The 23161-nt window shown below is 54.4% G+C and overlaps 1 protein-coding gene across 3 annotated transcripts in view; it reads right to left on the bottom strand.

Annotated features, from left to right (window-relative positions):
* Window positions 1–14341, bottom strand: part of MACROD1 (mono-ADP ribosylhydrolase 1) — a 153369-nt gene extending 139028 nt beyond the window's left edge. Inside the window, exons 1-3 of one of the 3 annotated variants that reach the window (XM_036860423.1) lie at window positions 13803–14341; window positions 3306–3407; window positions 2545–2661 (exon numbers count right to left, since the gene is read on the bottom strand). In XM_036860423.1, coding sequence (XP_036716318.1) covers window positions 2545–2661; window positions 3306–3407; window positions 13803–14100 — 517 coding nt within the window. In that variant the 5' untranslated portion in view covers window positions 14101–14341. The remainder of the gene's footprint in view (window positions 1–2544; window positions 2662–3305; window positions 3408–13802) is intronic. The other 2 variants (XM_036860422.1, XM_036860424.1) reach the window with 2 other exon arrangements.
* Window positions 14342–23161: the final 8820 nt, after the last annotated feature.

Raw genomic sequence — 23161 nt, forward strand, 5'->3', positions numbered from 1 at the left:
GGCTCTGTGTGGGAGCTCTGGATCCAGGGCCCGCCTCAGCCGTTTTTGGGGGGTTCCAGGCAGGTTCTGGGTCCTCTCTGCTATGAGACTCTTTCCAGAAAAAAAGGAGATCCCGGGAAGACCCACCAGGAGGTATTTAGTAAACTGAGGCAGGCAGGGGGAGGCATAGCTGCTCATTTGTAGGAGGTACCAGGATCCCTTGGCATCCCTGGGCCAGGGTTGACGTCCAGTGACTCTGCTGGCATCACTTCTAGCACCGACAACAGCGGTAGGCGCTGAGGGCTCTGTTCATGCCAGGGGCTGCGTGAGCATCACTGTTCATGGGCGTCAGACCCTAATATCCCCAACTATCCAGTGGGTGGGTTTCCCACCATTCCCATCATGCAAGCCCAGGCGGGTACATGGAGAAGGGGAGCCCCCAGAAAGACACAGCAAACACTGCCACGCCCAGCCCTGGCGAATCAAATGAAGCCAGGACCAAAGGGCTTCCCTGAGAGCATGAGAGGCTGACAGAGCTGCTGCACTCAGAGTCTGGCCAGGCACAAGGGCACTTAGGAAGAGCCATTAATCATGCCTGCAGCCCCGCGAGCAGGCTCCAGAGCCCCCACCCCACTCCATCTGCATTCTGCCCACACCCTGCCTTGGTCCCCACACCCTCCCTCCTGGCCGCCAACCATCAACCTGGCTGGGAAGGAGGTGATAAGATGCCCTACTTTTCCCTCTGGCCACTTTGCAGCTCAGGAAGAAAAGTACCAGTAGGGGGACTTCCCTGATGGCTCAGTGGTTAAGAATCCGCCTGCCAATGCAGGGCACACAGGTTCGAGCCCTGGTCCGGGGGGACCCCACATGCCATGGAACAACTAAGCCCGTGCGCCACAACTACTGAAGACCTCGTGCCTAGAGCCTGTGCTCCGCAACAAGAGAAGCCACTGCAATGAGAAGCATGCTCACCGCAACCAAGAGTAGACCCCGCTCGCCACAACTAGAGGAAGCCCGCGCACAGCAACGAAGACCAAACACAGCCAAAAATAAATAAATAAAATAAATAAATTTATTTAAAAAAAAAAAAAGTACCAGCGGGGCGCCCCCCACACGCTTGCCTGTGACTGACAGGGCCAAGGGCACTAGGCAGGGCAGCCTCGCGGCCTGTGGCAATGTCCCCTCAGCCGGGGCCCCAAGGCTTGGTCCTTCCACCTCAGGCCATCCCTCTGGGGTCCAGGCAGCAAGAATACCCTTCTCTCCTGGGCCACTATGACTTGACTTGTCTTAGATGGGGACCTCACTGCTACCCCCCATCCTAGTGGCCCAAGAGAAACACATCAGAGGAAGCACCAGCAGAAACCCAAAGGTGACCCCACCACTCCCTGCTCCGAGTCAGAACTCCTACCTTCCTGTGACTGGTCACCTGTGCACTGAAACAGGCAATGAGGGGGGAGGGAACACCCCTGTGACCACACAGTTCTGCGAACATCAGCAGGGAGACATGCAGAGCAATGCCACTGCCGGAAATGCAACCCAGATCACAGACAAGCGGGCCCAGAGCGGATGAGCGGCCACCTCTCCCCTGGTCTCTCAAGCCCAGTCGCTTAGCAAGACCAGCACGGGCACCACCAAGACCCAGAGTCACTGGGCCACTCCACGTCCTGGCCAGCACTGGGGTCAGCCACTGGCTGCAAGCCCAAGGGTGCGATGAAGGAGATTTGAGACGCTCCTGGGAGCGCCTGAGACTGCGCAGGTGGGGAGGGGCTAGCACAGTGGAGTTTCCCTATGAGTCACAGCCCAAGACAAGGGGGTCTGCCCAGGTCTGCGAACCTTTCTCCAAGAAGGAGGCTGCGTCCTGTGACACTTGGCAACCACAGAGGGGGGATTCGGCCCCCACTCGCCCTTGTCCTGTGAACCACCTGAGCACCTGCTGGACTTGACCACCCCTTGAGACACCACTCCTGACCTCAGCCAGACAACCACTGCCTGGGAGGAGAGCCGCCACCTTCCTCCCTCTCCCAAGACGGGAGAGACACAACAGACTGCTCAACTCATCACAATAAACTGCCAGCCCGCAAGAGCCGTTGCAGGAAGCTGACAGGGGTGCAGGGGCCTCTGCCCCCACCCTTCTTCTGACATGCTCCCCAACATGCTCCCTCGCCCACCCCAATTAGAAGGGGGGCTGGGAGGGCAGGAGGCGGAGGAAGGAAAGCACTGGTCAGGGGCACCTGCAGCCCCCAAGGTTGGACCACCCCATCTGGCCACCACCTTCCTGGCAGGGCAGTCGGGCGCAATTCCAGCGGAGCTCTCTCCCTTACCAGCCGCTAATGGGTCTCAGAGCTTCGAGGCAGCTCAGCCAAGGCGCTCCTGACACAGCAGTCAGGGTTTCAAGGGGAGAGGAGTCCACGCTGCCAACACGCTGGGCTCCCGTGGCGCCAGCAGGCCACCTTCATCCAGCCACCCGAGTCTCAGTGGAGCCAGGTGGCATCCACGCGTGCCTGGCACAGTGACGAGGTGGCCACCCAGGTCTCTGGCTCAGGCTGGCCAGAAGCCCTCACTCACCGGCGTTGACGATGGCGTCCACCTCCAGCTTGGTGATATCGCCTCGGAACAGGGAGATCTTCTCGTTGAGCTGCTTGTCCTTCTTGTACTTGGGCTCCTCCACCTTCATGGTCACCCCTGGAACAAGCAGAGGCCAGGGGTGGGGTCACAGAGAGGTCCCCACTGCAGAGTGACCCACCAGTGGCCACCAGTCAGGCAAGCCGCCATCAACTGCCCTCCACCTCCAGAGGCAATGTGACACGCAAGGACTGATGACACGGTAATGACAGCCCACACTGACTAAGCACCTACTGTGTGCAGCACACACTCATCTCCTTGAATCTTCACAACGCTGCACACAGGTAGAGTATCAATGCCATCCATCCCCATTTTACACACTAGGTACCTGAGGCCTAGGAGGGTTAAGTAACTTGGCCTGGGTTCCCGGTTACCAGGCCTGCAATTTGCAGGGCCTACGTGCTCACCAGGACGCCGCGCTGCAGGCCACTACACCAAGCAGCAAATCCCAGCTCCAGCGGCCATGGGATTGCAGGTCTAAGGCTCAGTTTCCCAACGGTATAATGGGGATAAAAACCGAGCCTGCCTCAGGCTGTGTTAATAATTAAATGAGGTGACACTGCAAAGTGCCCCGCACATAGCAAGCACTCATAAATGCTGCCGCCATTCTTCTTCTTGGCCTTGTCTTTATGATTCTCCCAAGATACGGGCCTGAAAGGACCACACACCACCCAGCCAGCTGGGCCCCCCAGCGCAGGGCCTACCTTTCGCCGCCTCCTTCCACGTCGGGATCTTCTTCAGCCTGACGAAGTCCCGGCAGAAGTAATGTTCCTCCCGCTGCTTGTCACTCAGGCCCTTCAGAAACGCTGCAGGGGCGGGGCGGGGTGGGCAGGAGAGTCAGGCGGGCCGGGAGAGGAGCAGTCCAGGGGGCCGCCCCACCGCCCACAGGTCTCCTACCCTCACGGAGATGCTCGCCTCGTCCAAGGATGCAAAGCAGCCCCGCACGCCCATCCTTCCAGCAAGCACGCGGGGAGGGGCGCGGAAGGAGGGTCCCCTAGAAGATCTTGCTGTGCCCTCTCTGTTAGGAGGGGAAACTGAGGCCCATGGAGGTGGAGGGTGTCTCTCAGGCACCACAGACCTGAGTTCAGAATTCAACTCTGCTGCTTTCCAGTTGCGTCCACACCTCTGGGTCCCTAATACCTTCAAGACAGCCAGCCCTTGCAGACTAATTTCAAGCTTACTCATACATGCTAAGGCCAGGCAGGTCGGCGGCACTGACTCAGTTACATCATCCGTCAGTTACATCATCATCGTCGTTATTTGTAGGCAGCAGGACACAGGGAACCAGGACACCCGTGCTCCTCAAAGAGCCACAGAACCAAGCAGGTCTGGTGCCCATTTGTGACAAACCCCCTGCATTGGCAGAGGGCTCCCCGCGGAGAGATGCCCGCTGGGGTGAGTCATGGATCAAGGGAGTGGCTGGAATTGTCCCCATTTTACAGATAAAGAAACAGGCTCATGAAGGTCAGGAAGCCACCCGTGGTCATACAGCTAGTGAGTGGGAAGCCAGGCCCCCCATCCACTCACAGACTCTGGGTCCACCCAGGCTGGGTCCCCTGCTGGGCCTGGTCTTCCCTTTGGGCGGCCCCAGGCAGGGGAGCATCTCTCCAGAGCAGCAGTCCAGGCTCGCGGCTCGTGGGCTCCCCCTGCCGGCCTGAGGCCACCAGGGCAGCCGGGCTCTCAGCCCAGCCTTCTCCTCCTCCACCACACACTCCCCAGGTGGAGCAGCCCCCGGTGACCACCAGGGGAGGGGGAGACGACAAAGAGGAAAGACCACAGTCAAGGAACCCAAAAAGCATCAGAAAATGTGCAGAGGTAGGAGGGCAATTAGAGGGGGTAGGGGGAGAGGTAGGGTCTGTCTGCTGGAGCCTTCTGTGGAAAGGCAGAGACGGACAGATATTCAAGAGACAGGTGGGTCCCCCACATGTGCCTCTGCCCTGCCACAGTCAGTCCATCCAAGCCTCTGCTCCTCAAGATGCCCGAGGAGCCTGGAAAGGACCCCGTTCACAGTCCAGCTCAACACTGTAGGGAATTATTACAAAAAGCTCGTTACACCTTGAATCTGCTTACACCAACTCCAGCTCAAGATAGAACCACACTCTCCGGCAGCCACTTTCCACCCCCTTCCCTAGACACCCATCACACACAGGTCCTACAGGTGGTGCTGGGGATCCAACCCCCAGCAATGCAGACGTGGTCCTGGCCTTCGTGCATTTATAATGCAGCAGGGGAGACAGAGGCTGACCAGGCTTTACCCAATCAAGCAAGCAATCCAAATTCCAAGAAGTGCTATGGAAGGAACGCTTGGGGACTGGGAGAGGAGGTAGCCGGACCCCCAGTCCAGTGGGGCTTAGCAGAGACTGGGAAGAGGACTGAGAGGTAGCCAGGGTAGGGAAGGGTGTTCCACCATCCGGAACAGCATCTTCGAGGTCCTGGGTGGGTGCAATCCAGGGTGTGGGGCAGGGGGCAAGCACAGGGGGAGAACGATGCTGAGGGGAGACAGGGGCACCCAAATCAGATTAAAAATGCTTCCACCAGGTAGAGATTAAGAATCCCCCCACAGCAGTGCCATTCCCATTCTTTCAAAGAGGCAAGGGTATCCAGCGTGGATGGTACCCAGCGTGGACAGTCCCCTCTGTCACTAGAGTCCCTGGATACTCACAGCCCATTTCCCAGCCTCCTTCTCAAGGGTCTGCCCTCCCCATGATCTAAGAAACGGGCCAAGAGCTCCTACTTTAAACGCTCCTTTCTTTGTGTGTTGGGGGGGTGGCGGTGGGGGGATGGTGCTGGTATTTGAAGGAACTGAAGTGCTTCTCCAAGCCTTGCTTGCCTTCTTCTGTAAAATGGGGGCACAGAAAGCTCCCTCGCGTTAAATGAGAAGCAGAACAGGCTTAGTTGGGCACAAAACAAAAGCACTCAGCTGCCGGCAGACGGTACCACCAAGCAAAGAACGGGCTCGGCTCCATCCAGGCTCTGCCCCTCCCTGGCAGTCTGAATACAGATCAGTCAGTTAACAGACATTTACTGAGGACCCACCATGCACCAAACCTGGGAGGTGAGGTGAGGTCTGGCGCCTGACCGAGCAGAGGGGCGGCCGGGACAGTTTCCTGGAAGAGGTACCCCCAGTTTCTCTGGTCTGCCCCAGGAGCTGCAAATCGCTCGAGAAACTCTCACCAACCAAGCAGAGGCTCCCTCTAAATTCTTCATCTTCCCCAGGTGGCCACTCCAGCTGCTCCTTTGGAAGTGGGTGCCCCCTCCCCTTCTCCCTCTCCCAGGGCTCCTCCGCTCGTCCTCCCGGCCAGCCATCCAGCGGATGCTGCCTCCCCCTCCCACCAAGGCGGGAACACCCCCCCACACCTGCCCATACCTCGTTCTCCCTCCCGCAGGTCACTGGGCACGAAGGTCCTTCCTCCCAGCCGAGGCCGCCCAGCTCACCTTCCCAAGGACTCACTCCTGCGGCTCCCCCTCCACTGGACTGTCCTGCCTGCCCTCAAACACTTTCTGGTGTACCCCGGCTTTTAAAACAAAACCCTCCCTCAACCACGCATTCCACACGCTGTAGCTGTGGCCTCGTTTCTCTGCCCCACTCCACTGTCTACACTCGCTGTCTCCACTTCCTCCTCCCCCCGACCCCACCTCTCCATCAAGGCCAAGGTCAGAGGCACCACACTGGCCACTTGTCCTTATTCAGTGGCCCTTCCTGGCCTCCCCTGTACGCTCAGCACCCCCAACCCCTTCTTTCTTCTCAGGACCCCCAACTTCCGACCCCAGGCTGCTCGCTGGCCCCCCTTCTCAGCCTCCTTGCTGCCTCCCCTCTTCCTTAATCTACAGCCTCTCCCTGGGTTTTCACATCAGTTCCACGCATTCGAAAACGCTCATGATCCCAAGGCTGCACCTCCAGCCCCTCACCTCTCCCGAGCGTCTGCTCCCCAAGGCCCACAGCCTGCTCTCATCCCCAAATGCTCTGTGTGCAGAACTGAACTTCTGACCTCTCCATCCTTCCTCCTTCTCAGTGAACGGCCCCAGACTTTGCTGGGGCCCCAAACCAAGAGTCTTTCCTTTCTCTTCTTCCCTCTTCCATCCATCTGCAGGCTGTTAGATTTATCCCCCCAACACCACAGACACCATGCCTTCTGCTACCCCCAGCAGGGCTAAGCCTGCGTCATTGATTGCACCCTAGACCCCTCTGGAAGCACCCCACGCACCCCAGCCAGCTGACTCCGTGTGTCCACTCTATGGTCTGTTCCTAACACAGCAGCCCAGAGATATTAGGGACAGAAGTCAGATAGAAGCTGTCTCTCTGTGTGAAGCTCAGTTCAAACTCCAAGTCCTTGCCAGGGCTTGGAGAGCCTGCCTCTTTCCCAACCTCCTCCCGTGCTACCCTCCCCACTGCACTTCACCCTGCCCACAGCCCCTCAGCCTTTCAGTTCCCCCAACAGCCAAGCTGTTTCCCGCCTCATGGCCCTTGTACCTGCTGTGCCTCCTGCCTGGTCTTCCTTTACAGTTCCCTCCTCACTGCCCTCCCCCTCCCAGAGCAGCTGCCTCCCCTACCATCTGTGCTTTGCTTGACCTTGGCCATATGGGGATATGTCATGTTTATGTTGGATTCCCAGCACCTGGCACAGCATAAAGCATGTGTGAGTGTCCCTGGGCATCTGTGGGATGAATCAATGAACCAAGGAGCTGAGACCTGAAGGTTGCAGGCAAGTTTGCTAACAGAACAGGGTCTTCCAGGAGGAGGGAACAACGTGTGCAAAAGCCCTGAGGTCGGAGAGAGCATACGGGTGGGGAAATGGAGAGAAATCTAGAACAGCTGGACGGGAGAGCAAAAGCAAGGCTCTGGCAGCCTCCCCTGGCTTGTCTGAGGCATTTGCTGGCCCACAGCCCGGCCGCTGCTGGGGTTTTGATTCTGCTCGTGCTCCTTGGTCCCCCCAGGTTTGGGCTCATGACCTCCCACCATCATGTTCATGGGCAAGGTGCTCACCCTCTCAGCCTCAGTTTTCTCATCTCTAGAATAGGGACAAGGCCGGCCTTCCGTGGCACCCAAGCTTGCTGTGAACAAGAAGACTGGCTGCGAAAACACAGAGGAAGCTGTCGAGTGCGACAGACACATCAGATATACTCACTCTTTCCTGTGTGTGAAATAAGAAGGCCCAAAGAGAGCAAACGAAAACAAGACAAAACTCGGGAGGAGAAACATTATTTTTCCAACTTGGGGCAAAGCAGGTGCAGGAGCTTTTTAAGTTATTTAGGTCCCCATATTTATCATCTTGCACAACTGTGACCAAAGGCCCCCTCCGAGGCCTTGGCATGCCCAAGTGCCAGTACTCAGAGCTGGCTGGACCTGCGGCCAGAGTGCAGGCCCGTACTGTGACACTGGAGGGGCTGGTCAGCCAGAGCCCAGACCAACCCCATAGGACTCCCGAGACCAGAGTCCCTCTGGCTGGGGCAGGCCCCAGGCACCCCACGGAACTAGTCTGGGATGCCCAGAGATGGCTCAGGTCCCCGAGCAGACACCATCTGGCAGATGCCACCACCTTGCTTTACAAAAGCAGTAGAGCAATCGCCCTGGCCACAGGCAAGCAAAAGGAAGCCAGGGCGGGACCCAGTCCAGGGCTCTGTCCTGCACTGTCCTCCCCAGTACCCGAGGTCTGCTCTGAGTGACCCACAGCCCGCGCAGTCCTCTCCCTCCAGCAAAGACCAAAACACGACTCCGCTTCCCGGAGACGGCAAAGAAAGACCGTCAGAGCTTCCAGCTCAGCTACCGGCTGACAAGGCGCCAACCCTGGGGACACCTGTCAGCCTGCCCTTCCGGCCTGTGGTCCCCAAGCGCACACCTCTCGAGGCCAGTGTGCGGGGTGCCGTGTCCTCACTCATCTCCAGAACAAGGTTGCAGCCTGACTGACCCCGAGGAGCTACAGGCGGCACTGCTCTCTGATTTATGCGAAAGGAGAAGCCAGCTGAGGACCGGAGCGCTGTCTTCACAGCCTCAGCTTCACCGTCAGCGGGGCCGCCCCCAGGCCCTCCTCACTCGCTCTGGGAGGAGGAGAAGCAGGACCCTTACGGTGGGCATATGCCCCACGCATTTATAACACGCGCTACCTCCCTCTGCCAGGACAGGTGCCGACTTAAAGCACAAGTGAGTTTTATTTTTCTTATAAAAGATGTACAACATATGTTTTAATTTTCTTTCTTTTTTGGAGAGGCGAGAGTATTTCACAGCTCAGTGAGACAGGTGCTGTAAAAGGATGTTTGCAGTAAATTTTGATGGGGAGGTCTGACCCCAGATGAAGCTTTCAGCGGCTCCCGGGCACGAAAGCCGAGCTGGAGGAAGCAGGCTGCGTCAGAACCATAAAGTGCACCGGGTGAACGGGAATTCAATGACGTGTTTTAAGAAGTGTCTTTATGGCACTTCACAAGACGGTGTTCGGAAAGGTGAGGGCAGGCTGGCACGGAGGGAGGCTCCTCTTCTGGAGAAGGGTGGGTGGGCAGGGCTGGTAACAGCTGGGCTCTGGGAACACGGCGGTGGGGGCATTAATCACCTCTCACCGTCCCCCAAGAGCAGGGGCTCGTCAAAGCCTATGGCACGAGCAAAGGGGAGACGGCAGGAGGCACGTTGGAGCTTTTCTGCTCTCCCAGACCCCCTCGCCTCCACCTGCACCGGGACGTGCCAAGGCTGCTTCCCCAGAAGACAGGTGGGAGAAGCCCACCCAATTCCCAGGTGTGCCTGGGAAATTTTCTGGTTCGGCAGTCGAATCAGATAAATCATCCGCTCTGCATGAAATTCCACAGGGGTTGAAATCAGTCTTTGCCCTGCCCCATGCAAACAGGCTGGAACACATGAGCCCTATCCTGAGCCACCAGGGAGAGGAAACAGGGCTCAGGACCTGAGGGTCAGGGTTCTAGCATTTGAGACCATGGGGGAGACAAGTTTATATAAGCCCAGTGTCCCCATGGCCAGAACAGGGCAGAGAAAGGAGACAGACCCAAGGGGTGACAAGGGACAGGGGGCATTGGGAGGTGACAAAGGGGGGACCTTTGGCCACTGTGTACAAAATGGTTTCTAATGTGATCCCAGCACAACCTACAAATCGGGTGCTGTTGGTCCCATCTTACAGATGAGGAAACTGAGGCTCAGGGAGCATGGAAGCAGTGGTGCCAGGGCTTGCCACGTCTGATGACACCAATGCCCGTTCTCTTTTTTAGCACACAGCTCTGCCCCTACCGCAGGTCAGAAGGAGGATCTGTGCCCTTCTCCTGGAGGCCAGGTCCCTCCTGTGGTGGCAAAGCCCCCAAATACCCCAGTGCCTGAACTTAAGTCCCCTCGCACCCAACTGCCTTACAGCAGGACTGTTTCCACAATCTTCTGATGAAAAGGCACAACCTGGCGGGGGCGGGTGGTAATGAGACACTCCAGAACTGAGGGAATTAAATTATAGAAATTAACCCCTGGCCAGTGAAATCAAATGCTGCAGAGGTCTCTCAAAAAGACTGAATGTCTCCTAGCCAGGAAGGTCAGCCTGATGATATTTACTTACCTAGAGAAAGAATAGGTCCACAGAAAGAATAGGTCCACAGAAGTGGGCAGTCAGCTTGAACCCAAGAAAAAGGAATGTGCAGAACCCAGGCAGAATTTGGCTATCTGTCCAGAGGACTCGCTGGGCCATGGACTGAGGCATCTGCACCTGGGGCCCAGAGCAGGCACTCAGCACTGCATTTGTACTGGAACACTGAGCAACCGCCCGGGGAAGGGCATCCTCAGTGGGTAGGCGCACCCCTGGCAGGGAAGCTTGCCCAGCCTGCCCAGGGCAGTGGGATCAGCTTCCAAAATCATTCAACCAGCTCCCTAGTTGAGAACACCTGCTGCTGAGCAAACTTAAGACTATGAATTGGCTTCCACATGGCTTTTCTACAGGGAGAGGAGGCCCTGCCCAGGTGCACGAGTTTCCAGACCCACAGCTATTACATTTCCCCAGCGTGAACTGCACCTCAACCCTCTGAACTATACATCAGTCTCTTGTGAGTTTGGTTACTATGTGCCAGTCTTTGAGAGAGGATCATCTCAGGCATAGACAGGCATTTAGATGTCGGGCTTCCCTGGTGGCGCAGTGGTTGAGAATCTGCCTGCCAATGCAGGGGACACGGGTTCGAGCCCTGGTCTGGGAAGATCCCACATGCCGCGGAGCAACTAGGCCCATGAGCCACAACTACTGAGCCTGCGCGTCTGGAGCCTGTGCCCCGCAATAAGAGAGGCCACGACAGTGAAAGGCCCGCCCATCGCGATGAAGAGCGGCCCCCGCTTGCCGCAACTAGGGAAAGCCCTCGCATAGAAACAAAAGACCCAACACAGCCAAAATAAATAAATTAATTAACTAATTAAAAAAAAAAATGTATAGAGGCCTATGTAGGTATATCCCCAACAGAAAGATGAACACATGTCCATCAAAGACATGTACAAGGATATTCACAACAGCTTTATTCTCAACAGTCCCAAACTGGAAACCAAATGCCCATCAACAGGAGACTGGGTGCACAAACTGTAGTACATCCACACCACGGAATATTACACAGCAGTAAAAAAGAGCAAACTGTCGGCACACCCAATAATGTGGACGAATCACACAGATATTAGTAAAAAGAACCAGACACACTGTATGCCTCTGGTGATATGAAGTTCAAGAAGAAACAAAATGAATAGATAGAAAAATGATTAGCAGTAAGGGGTACTGATTGGAAAGGGGCTCAAAGGAACCTTGTGGGGTGATGGCAATGTTCTACCTATTGATCAAAGTAGTGGTTACACAGCAGTATACTTAGGTAAATGAACACTGATTGTAGGAATTCCCTGGCTGTCCAGTGGTTAGGACTCGGCACTTTCACTGCTGGGGGCCCGTGTTCAGTCCCTGGTCGGGGAACTGAGATCCTGCAAGCCGAGCAGCGTGGCCAAATAAATAAATAAATAAAGGATCAAAGCTTGGACTCCAATCAGAGGCAGAATCCAGTTGAGGCAGTCCCTCAGTGCGGTGGTTTTAAAAATATGCCCCAAATTCTTTGATCCTCTTTCCTCCCAAAGGTGGAAACTAATTTCCCTCCCCTTGAATGTGGGCCAGATGAGGCATTTGGGCAACAGCCATTTCACAGGAGTGAGCCATCTGGGAAGGGCTCACTCCACCCCTAACCAAGTCCCCGCCAACCTCCTGAGAAACCCTGAGCCTGACCACCCAGCTAAGCTACTCCCAGCTTCCTGAGCCTCAGAGACTGTGAGATAACGTAAATGTTTGCTGTTTTAAGCCACCACGTGTCTGGGTAATCTGTTATTATGCAGCAATAGCTAACTAAGACACAGAGACGTCTCTGTGTCTCACCCCCACAAACTACCACCTAACGGCTGCTGGGGGGCGGGCAGCTTCACACCTAGGGCTGGGGTTCCTGGGGCAAGCCCACCCTCCTCACACTGCCCCCTGACTGGACACTGGCACTCAGGCGGCCCCATCTGCCACGGCTTCTTTGCAGCACTGACCTCTACCTGGCATTGTCTCATTGCCTTGATCACATCCTCTACTGTTTCTTCCCCCTAAGCTCCGTGAGGGCAGGGTCCTTGTCTGTCTCCCCAGCACAACAGTGCTGGCTACACAGAAGGCACTCGATAAACATGGACTGAATGAATGGAAATCCCAGCTCCTAGCAGAGAGCAGCCTGGGAATCCCTGACCCATCAGCTTCACGAGGTCTGGAAGTTTTCAGTGGCACCCAGGAATGGGAGGGGCGGAGAGCTGGGTCCTAGAAAAAGTGGCAGATCCAGGAACAGGTGCCTGGGCCCCTGGCCTCCCCAGCTCTCTTTCCCACCACCCTGGGTTACTGTTCTCTGACAGAGAAGGGAAAGCAGGGCTCCCTGTGGGGACAGTCCCCGTACCAGGGGGCCAGCCCCCTACTCCCCACCCTGAACGGTGTTCTGGGGCCAGGGCTGAAGGGCTGACAAGCACTCCTTGTGTTCCCGGAGCAAAGTCAAGTGCTTCCTGCTGGTGCTTTAAGATCCCAGTGAAGGCAATGCAGTTCATGACAGTGGTAAGTCATCTTGAACTCTACCTCCAATCCCAAGAGGATGCCTTCCCCTTGCCCGCAACCACAGCCCGCCCTAGGCCTGCCTTCCCAACCCAATTGGCTGAATCCACTTCACCACAACGGCCCAGCCAATGAGCTGTTGTCCCTGCTCTTTTGAAAGGGGATCCAGCCTGAACGGTCACAAGAGCCCAGGGAGCAGGCCCTGAAGGGCAGGGGCAGCTGGACAGGCAGCCGGGGCTATTTGGGGCTCTGCAGGTCAGGTTGCCTGCCTTCCCTGCTCTATTCGGGCCCAGAGTCCAGCCCTGGGATTCATGCCCACCAGGACTCATGCCCTGCCCCAGAGAGGGAGGAAATGGCTTGATTCCTGGGTAGGGGGGGGTGGGGGGGGGGAGGGCGGAGGGGGCGGCGGGGGGTCACTGTTCTCATAGGCACAACGCCCCATCTCTGCCCTGCCCCGCAGCTCCTCTGTCCTGTGTCCCCCAGGAATAAGGCAGAGAGTGCTCACAAGTGTCCAGAGGCCAACGTTAAGGGCAAAAGGGCACCAAACCACGTGCCTAGAGAGGCAGGCCCCCGGGGTAGGCGTGGGGGAGGTGGAACCGGCCTGCTCAGGGAGGCCACTCCTTGTGGCTATCTGATCCCACCAGGTGGGATGCCAGCCCCAGAGCTGTCCCCTCAGCCCATTCCCTGCCACTCTGCCTAAAATGCCACCCCTTGAGAAACCATGCTATGCAAAACCTGGGGAGTTCAGAGCCTACTGTCAGATCCTGAAGCAAACTCCAAGTGACCTTGGCCTATTGGCTCTGGCACTGGGCCTCAGTTTCCCTCGTGCACAACAGATTAAGGTACTAGGTCTTGGATGCTCCCTGGGGGTGCCCAGCAACACATTTCAATGGCGTGAGGCCACCCTCCTCACACTGCCCCCCACTGGGGACCTGGACCTGGTCGGGGCGGTGAAGTAGTTTATGGGGCTGGGCACATGGGGGGCGTGGCTGTTAATGGGGGTCCATACCGGGGCACATGGGACCTTAACTTCCCCAGTTCTCTGGGGTGGACGAGGCTGCTGGTGGGGTGCTGTCCAGCCGGAGAAGGCCCACGTAGAGCCGCCCTCGCCCCTCGCGCCCCCCTCCTGCTTACACTTACATTTTGCCTCCTTCCAGTCGGTGGAGGTGCTCAGGTCCACCTTCGCCGCCATGGCCAGGGGGGCCCAGGTGCGCACCCCGGCTCTCCGCCCCACCGCCGCCGCCCCCCAAGCCCCAACTCCCGCTGGGGTCCGCGCGCGCGGGTCGTACGCGCCCAGGGACGCCGGGGGACCGCACGCAGTGCTGCGGGTCCGCGTGGCACCCGCCGAGGGGCCGGGCCAGGGGCGCCGGGCGCCGAGCAGCTGCCCCGCCGCGCGCAGCTGTGCCAGGCGGCCGGACACTCGGCTCTGCAGAGACATGAGCGGGCGGCGCGGGGCGGCTCCCCGCCCACTTCGACTCTATTTACGGTGCTCGGGGAGTCTCTCCCTTATTTACTCGGGAACCAGGTGACGCGTGCCAACCCGCGGCGACCTGCTCAGGAGCCAGCGGGCCGCGCGGCCAGAAAACCCAGGCGCGCCGCTGGGCACCCTGGAACTTGTAGTCCGGGCCGCTGACGGGCCCCCGCACTCGTATACACACGTGCGCGCCCCGCCCGGCCAGCGGGGTCGCGCTGCGCCTGAGCCCCGCTCTCGCAGGGTCGCGCGTCCGCCGTGCGCCTCCTCTTGGGGCTGTCTCGGCCGCCGCCAACTTCCTGGTGGGAGGTGCCTCCCGCCCCCGGCCCCGCCCCTCTGGCCGGGTGTACTGAGCCGAGCGCGGCTGCCTAAGGGTCACCGGGGACCCACCCCGTCCCCAGTCGCCGGGAGCCGCGCGTCCCCGCCGGCGATGGGGAGGTAACGAGTGGCACGAACAGGTACGTCCGGTTGGGCGACTTTCCCCAGGCCGCTGCGCTGCTGCTTCTTAGCCGGCGGCGGCAGGAACCGAATCTAGAGCAGCTAGGGAGGCAAAGGTGGAAATAGTGTAATTTGAAGGCAGAAAATTAGAGTTCCAAGTGGCCTTCTCGGTGGAAGAATTGGGGTGATTTTTTTTCTTTATATTTTTCCTAATTTTTTACAAGGACTGTAAGGATGGATTTTTTTAATATAAATATTTTAATGTCTTTCTATACCATTTTATTATTTGATAAATATGATACTGGATATTTTTTTGTTTGTTTTTGGCCGCCTCCCGTGGCTTGCGGGATCTTAGTTCCCCGACCAGGGATTGAACCGCAGGCCCACGGCAGTGAAGCGCAGAGTCCTAACCACTGGACGGCCAGGGAACACGCCATAGTGGATATTTTTTTAACCTGGGACAAGAAGCCAGGGTTCCAGAGAAGGTTTTAGCACCAGCTTTGCTCGTTCTTACTCGGGTACACTGGCCCCTTGTACCTTGCTTCTTGAGCTGTATATGAGGAAGACAGCGCTCAGGTCTGACTGGTTGCAGACCTGCCTTGTGCTCCAGGCCTCTCTGGCGCTGAGTGTGGCAATAACTCTTCACAGGGCTGTGAGGAGGATCACAGAACCCTCCTGTGGATGCAGCTGGCACCACTGTGGTGCCCAAGAGAGGATCAGTGGGAGACCTGTGTGCAGAGAGGGTAGATCAGAAGCCAGGGGACAGGAAGGAAGGGCCAAGGGCCCCCAACACTCCAGGACCACCAACGACGAGGCCTGCGCCTTTCCCCGAAAAGGTCAGCAAGATGAATTCAGGATGCTAGGCCCCCAGGCCTGAGGTCACCTCACCACTTGCCGCTTCTCCAATAACTTACCAGGGCAAGAAGGGCCTTGCCAACTGCATCCAGGACAGCAGCCATTCACAGGGGACTAGGTACCAGCTGGCGCTGAGCTAAGCCCTCTACCCCCATTTGCTCTACTTGCATTAACTCACTATGTGCTCCCCACAGCCTGGTGAGGCAGCAGTGCCCCAGGCACACATGAGAAGCCTGGACTGGCCCAAGGTCAACATGGCCTATGGGGGTCAGAGTCCAGGCTTGGGTCAAGGTTGTTTGGTTCCTATCTGTGGTCTGGTAAGTGATTACACAGATGTCACTGATTCAGGCAATGAAGCATGTGGGTGACCATGTGTATTAGCTTCCTGTTGTTGCTATAACAAATTCCCATAAATGTAGCAGCTTAAAGAATAAACAAGGGCTTCCCTGGTGGCGCAGTGGTTAAGAATCCGCCTGCCAATGCAGGGGACATGGGTTCGAGCCCTGGTCCAGGAAGATCCCACATGCCGCGGAGCAACTAAGCCCGTGCGCCGCAACTACTGAGCCTGCGCTCTAGAGCCCGCAAGCCACAACTGCTGAGCCCGTGAGCCACAACTACTGAGCCTGAGTGCCACAACTACTGAAGCCCGCGTGCCTAGAGCCTGTGCTCTGCAACAGGAGAAGCCACCCAATGAGAAGCCTGCGCACCACAACGAAGAGTAGCCCCCGCTCGCCACAACTAGAGAAAAGCCCATGTGCAGCAACAGAGACCCAACGCAGCCAAAAATAAAAATAAATAAATAAATAAATTTAAATAAATAAACAAAATTCATTTTCTTAAAGTTCTGTAGGATACAAGTCAGACATCGGTCTCACTGGGCTAAAAATCAAGGTGTCAGCACCAGCTTCCAGAGACCACCCACATTCCTTGGCTTGTGGGCCCCTTCCTCCATCTTCAAAGCCAACAATGTTCCATCTCACTGACCAGTCTTCCCTGGTGGTCTTTCCCTCTGACTCTCTTCCATTTTCAAGGCCCCTTGTGATTACATTGAACTCACCGGTGATGATCCAGGACGATCCCATTTAAAGTCTGCTGATTATCAACCTTAATTCCATCTACAACCTTAATTCCCCTTTGCCATGTAAGGTAACATATGCACAGGCTCCAAGGATTAGGATGTGGACATCTTTGGGGGGCATTATTCTGCTTACTACACCCTTCCCGGCAAAGTCTGGGGAGGAGAACACAAGGAGAGGCAGGGGACCCAGCCATAGGAAGTATCAGTGCCTATCAGGAGGCTGCCTTCTGCACAGAGCCTGAAATCCATGTCCCCCAGAGCCAGGCCATGGAAGCACCCTGGACACCCTCGGCATCTGAACTAGTCCTTCTGTTTCTTTTTGCTGGGATTCAGCTCTGTTCTCACATGGCAGCCAGGATAGAGAAGGTCCCAGACAATAGCCTACCAGGGTCTGGTCTAAGAGAGGCCTGGGCCCCACACACGGATGGGTCTAGGCAGAGAAGTGTGATTCTGACTTGGCAAGGCAGGACCTCTTCACAGAGTTTCAGCTGGACCTTTTAGAAAAGGTAAAATCTTGCCAGGTACCACAGATGTCTATGTGTGTCAGGAGCATTCCAGGCCGAGAGACCCACGGAAGCAAAGGCATGGGAGTCTGTGGAATGCCAAATCTGGTGGGGCTGTAACACCCGCTGTTGTCTGTTGAGGATTTTTAATGTTGGAGAGGGGGTTTTTTCATGCAGAGAAAAGTTACCTACTGCTGCTTGTATTTAATACTGTATTTATTAAACTTATAAATTAAAAGAACTAGCTTTTCTTAAACATCCAAATGCAACTTGCAAATCTAGTTTTCTATTTATAAATCTAATTTTTGTGTAAAAATAAGAACAATTACTTTCACTTAGTCTTTGATGAATATTTAATTAAATCACAGGTTCAACAGGTTAAATTCTGAAAATGAATGCCAATTGCAAACTTAGGTAATTAAATTCCCTAATAGATTTTAAACTACATTTTACAGAGTTGAAATAGCTGGTCCTCTCAAATGCCTCAAACTCTCAGCAGAAGAGACTTACACATCTAACAAGCATATTTTTTTCTTTTTTGTTTTTTTTTTCTTTACAAGCAGGGAGGGAGTAGGGGGTAAAGATGCCTTCATCCCCCACCTTATTCTCGCCTCCCAAGCCAAGCATATTTTTTTCTAATCAGTTAGCAATTCTTATACACTAATAGATTAAACTTATAAACATGGTAAATCAGTTCTCTTAAATATTCAAACGCCGTTTATGAACTTAGATCCTTTTATACTGTCTCAGTTATCTTTTGCTGCCTCATAAACCACTGAAAACTCATTGGCTTAAAATGACAACCAGGCCTCTGCATCAGCAGTTTGGGCTGGGATGAGCTGGAAGTTTCATCTGCTGGTCTTGCCTGGGTCACTCCTGCGGCCACAGTCATCTGACAACCCAACTGGGGCGGGGGGCCCAGGATGGCCTCACTCATGTGACTGGCAGTTGGCGCTGGCTGTCAGCGAGGCCCCTCGGTTCTGCCCCATGTGGCCTCCACGACGCCAGGCTGGGCATCTTCACAGCATGCTGCTCTCAAGCCCTGCTCCAAGAGGATGTCAGCAGAGGCTGCAAAATGCCTCGAGGCCTGACTCGGAAGTCACACTACATCACTTTCACCACATTGTGTTGCACAGAATTCACACAGTCACGGCATTCAATGCATGTCACAAGGCCAGCCCAGAATCCAAGAAGTGGAGAAATAGACTCCATTTCTTCATAGAAGCAGCCAAATCCCATGGCAAAGGGCAGGCATGCAGGGGTGGGAGGCATTATTACAGTCATCACTGCAGGCTGTCTCCCCTTCATTCCTTTCTAATTAAAATTGCAAATCAAATAGGGCAGATTGATGCATGTTTCAAAACATTTAATAAACATACAGGTATTAGCACAATGATTACAAAACTTCCTAAACTGGTAGCAAGATTCTGGGTTTGCTTTTCTGGCTTCCACACCTTTCAGGGTTGCAAAGGTACCCAGAGGAGCAGATTCACCATCTCAGCAAGACTGAACATGCAGTGAGGTGCGGGACCACAGTAGGGTGAGGGTTTCCAGCTTCTGGTCTTTAAGACCAGAGCAGGACCCAGGAGAACTGCCAGATCTAAAGAGACCCCCAAGGCAGTGCACTCCTCTCCCCAGGGGCTTGATTTTAAAGCCCAGTGCATTATTGTTTCCTGAGTCTTTCGAGTTTTAGCCCTACCCCATTTTACCTGGCCATCTTTCTTCTTTTTACTGCCTCATTCAGGTAGAGGAACCCCTGCACCTCCCGGGTCCCCCTAACATCTTTGCTGTGTGATCACAATTTTGCACCTCCCTTCATCCAGGTTGTAGTGCTCTCTTCATATTTTATCACCTGCCTGTTTCATTTTACTACCTGTTTCGTTGGCCAATATCATATTGTTGTTATACTGAGAGGTGTGAAGGGGAAGGATGGGTTACAAGGTACTAAATGTCCAGAACATGTAGCTATAAATCATAGGCCTGCATGGTAGAGGCCCCGCCATCTGCTTCCTCTCAGGGTGGTCTGAGGACCTGGCCGGTGATCCGGAGCGGCTCACACTGCCTTCCTCAGGGGAAGGGCCTCAGAGGGCCCTGGAGCTGGCTGGGCTGGCAGAGGTCACTAGCTGCCCCTCCTCTGACTTCAGAGGAGGCCTGGGAAGGAGGTGGATGCTCTGGGGACATTTAGCTCGAATAGGAGCGTTCAGTGTAAGAAATTTTTTTGCCCCCTCACCCCCCCCACGCCACACCGCGCAGCCAGTGGGATCTTAGTTCCCTGACCAGGGATCAAACCCATGCCCCCTGCAGTGGAAGCGCAGAGTCTTAACCACTGGACCACCAGGGACGTCCCCACTGTAACAAATTTTCACAACATAATAGAAAGTGAAAGCCTCTGTTATGGGCTGAATCGTGTCCCCCCCAAAAAATTCATACGTTAAATTCCCAACCCTCAATACCTCAGAATGGGACAGTATTTGGAGACAGAGTCTTTAAAGGGGTGATGAAATTAAACCGAGGCCCTCAGGGTGGGCCCTGATCCAATCTGATTGGTGTCCTTATAAGAAGAGGAAAGTTTGGGAGGTCCCTGGTGGCCTAGTGGTTAGGACGCTGGGCTTTCACTGCCGTGGCCCATGTTCAATCCTTGGTCAGGGAACCGAGATCCCGCAAGCCACGTGGTGTGGGGAAAAAAAAAAAAAAAAAAAAAAAGAAGAGGAAAGTTGGATACACAGACACTGGGGATGCGTGCTTGCATAGAGGAAAGACCATGTGAGGAAACAGTGAGAAGGTAGCCATCTTTAGGCCAAGGGGAGAGCCCTCAGAAGAAACCAGATCTACCAGCACCTTGATCTTGGACTTCCAGAACTGTGGGAAAATTAATTTCTGTGGTTCAAGTCACCGAATCGAATCTGTGGTATTTAGTTATGGCAGCCCCAGCAAATGAATGCAGCACCCCTCCCCATTCCCAAACCACAGAAGCAACAACTTTAGCAGTTAGCTATATATCTGTCTAGACTTTTCCCATGCATATATATAATCAGATAGAAAGATACACACACATTTTTTTACCAAAAGTAAGATTCGCCATACACACTGCTGCATGACTTTCGTCGTTCTGCAGTCTATCATGGGCATGTTTCCATGTCAATATCTACCGGAGTGTTCTTTTGAACACTCACTAATATTCCGTCCTCTGGCAGCAACATCGTGTTTCCCAGTATCCTCCATGGATGCACATGTAGTTGGGTACTATTCCTTTTGGCTGTCACAAACAGGGCTGCAGTATACATCCTGTGCCACCAGGCTGGGCCCAGGTGGGTATAATCTGTTAAGCGAGGAATTGCTTTTTGTATTTTAAATAGATGTTACTAAGTGTAACTTCCCATCAATAGGACATGAGAGGGCCCATTTCCCCCATGCTCACGCTCTGCACCACTTGGTATTTCTCAAGAAACAGATATCAGAAACAGCGGGATTGAGATGTTTGAATCTGATGGGACTCAACCATTTGGCCCAGAGAAGGGTAAGCAGAATAGGGAGCAAGGAAGTCTAGAGGGAAGAAGGCCAGAGAGCCTCCCTGGGAGGGGCTGAGGGTCCCATGGGGGGTAGAAGGATGATCAGCTCCATTTGCTCATTCACCAAACTCTTACGAGCATGGACTAGCTCCCAGGCCCTGAGCACACACGGCAGTGAACAAATCACAGGCCCTGCCCTCTGGAAGCAGCATCTAGCGTGGGAGGCCTCGATATGGCCTGGGAGCCCAGGCCGGGGGTCCCTTCTGCCTCTGGCCACCTACCAGCTCAGGGAGCCAACACTCTGTTCCCCTTCCCAAAGCCAAGAAATGGCTGGGTGATGAACTGGATGAACTGGATGAACAAGGATGCCTCCAAAGTTTTCAGCCTGAACCAGCCCAAGAATAGCGAGGCCACTGATGAGAGGGAAGTCAAGGGAGGAACAGCTTCAGGGGAGATTATCAGGAGCTCTGATTCGAACACGTTGGGAAGTCCATTTGCCAACCAAACAGAGACATCGAGGAGGCAGCTGGGTAGACAAGTCTGGAACTTGGGAGCGAGATCTGAGCCGAAGCTAATGTGGGAGTCATCTGGGATTGTGTTTATAGCCACGAGACTGGCTGAGGGCACCCCGGGAGGGCCTGTGGATGGCGAGCTCCCAGACTGGGCTCTGGGCTCTCTGATAAATAATTATCGGATAATAATTACCATCGTTTTATTCCTTGAAGTATCCGGCACAGTTCCTGGCTCTGTACGAGTTTGCTGAATTGAGCAGCACTCTATGGCACTTTATTTCCCCCCACACTTTTCCTGCTAATCAGGACTCAGACTCTGTGGTAACAGGTAGCTCAAAGTTGGAATCACTCGGTTGAGTGGGAAATGAAAATATTCTTTAGGGATTTCTCAGAACATGGAATGGAACTTCACTCTCACTTGGAGAAGGAAACTCAGGTTGTCTTAAATTCCCACTCCAACACTAAAAGTTCTTATAAAAACAAAAATTCCATGTTCTACAGACGCCAGAATTCTGAGCTGCAACCCTCCCCTAACCCCCACTCCTAACTCCTCACTCCCATGCTAAGCTTCCTGAGTTCCAGCTGTTTTCTTTTTTCTGATATTGGGAGAACTTTTTTTTTTTTGCCGAGCTTCAGGGATCTCAGTTCCCCAACCGACCAAGGATTGAAACCTGGCCACGGCAGTGAAAGCCCAGAATTCTAACCACTTGGACACTAGGGAACTCCTGGGAGAACTTTAAAACTGGGAATTTGCTCTGCAGAGAATCTGGTTGCACGCGGTGACCCCTTCAGTCTCTCATTTGCTGCAGGATTTGCAGCCTCAGAGTTGACTCCAAACGCAGCCCTTGCCATTTTGCTCCCCACCTAAAGAGCAGCGGCACTAAAATAGCAGCATGAATCACTCCGAAGCGTCATGCATCGCCAAGGGCCAGGATGCCTGCTGTGGTGGAACTTATGCTTGAGTTCCAGGGACCTGGGGAAGGGGACACTGGCTAGCCAGCCTGTACCACTGCCTCCTGGCCCCCAAGGGAGGGCTCTGAGTTCACTTGGAGAAGCCTGAGTTGGTGGAAATCATAATGTTCAGAAGTGGCTTTACCATGACACTGAATAAGCTTAAACCTCAAGGTGCCTCATTCGCACTCCTTCTAAAGCGCCATGGTTTTTTTAATCTGTATTTTTCTTTTCTCAAAGAGGGCTCTCTGGAACGTCCCTGGTGGCATAGTGGTTAAGAATCCGCCTGCCAGTGCAGGGGACACAGGTTCGAGCGCTGGTACGGGAAGATCCCACATGCTGTGGAGCAACTAACGACCGAGCCTGCGCTCTAGAGCTCGCAAGCCACAACTACTGAGCCCGTGAGCCACAACTACTGAAGCCCGCATGACTAGATCCCAAGCTCTGCAACGAGAAGCCACCACAATGAGAAGCCCGTGCACTGCAACGAAGAGTAGCCCCCAATCTCCGCAACTAGAGAAAGCCCGCACACAGCAACGAAGACCCAATGCATCCATAAATAAATAAAATAATAACAAACAAACAAAAACTTGAGATAGGGGTACTTGTTTAAACTATCCTCAAAAGTGACCTTAGGGAAGTCATAGGCCAGTTCAATCATTTTCATTTACAGACAAGGGGGAGACTAGAAAAGGAAACGCCGTCTTTGGGTTCCTTGAAAATTCCAAAGGTTTGTTTCAGTCTCATGTCTTTTGCACTTCCTGTTGCCCTGTCTGGAACGCTTCCGTGTCTTGCTTGTTCATAACTGCAAGTCTAAGGGGCCTTCACTACCTAAACCCCCCACCTCTAGGCAACTCCTTCCCTGCCTCCTGGTACTCTTTATCCTTACTGTTGTTTTCTTTATAGCACACAAAGCAAAACCAACAACCACCACTCTTTTAGAATTATCTTCTTATTGTAAACTTTATTTTATTTCACAAATGTATATGGTAATTCTTCTGTTGGTCAGGCAACCTGTTCTCAAGTGCTTTGTAAATATCCAATCATTCAATCCTCACAACTACTCTGACACTGAAACTTTTTCATCCACATTTTAAAATGAAAGCAACTGAAGCACAGAGAGGTTAAGCAGGTTGCTAGAAGTCACAGAGCTGTTGAGTTTAAGTACCATCTGTCTCTCCC

This window comes from Balaenoptera musculus, chromosome 8 (genome assembly GCF_009873245.2).
Source record: "Balaenoptera musculus isolate JJ_BM4_2016_0621 chromosome 8, mBalMus1.pri.v3, whole genome shotgun sequence".
In the NCBI taxonomy this organism is placed as follows: domain Eukaryota; kingdom Metazoa; phylum Chordata; class Mammalia; order Artiodactyla; family Balaenopteridae; genus Balaenoptera; species Balaenoptera musculus.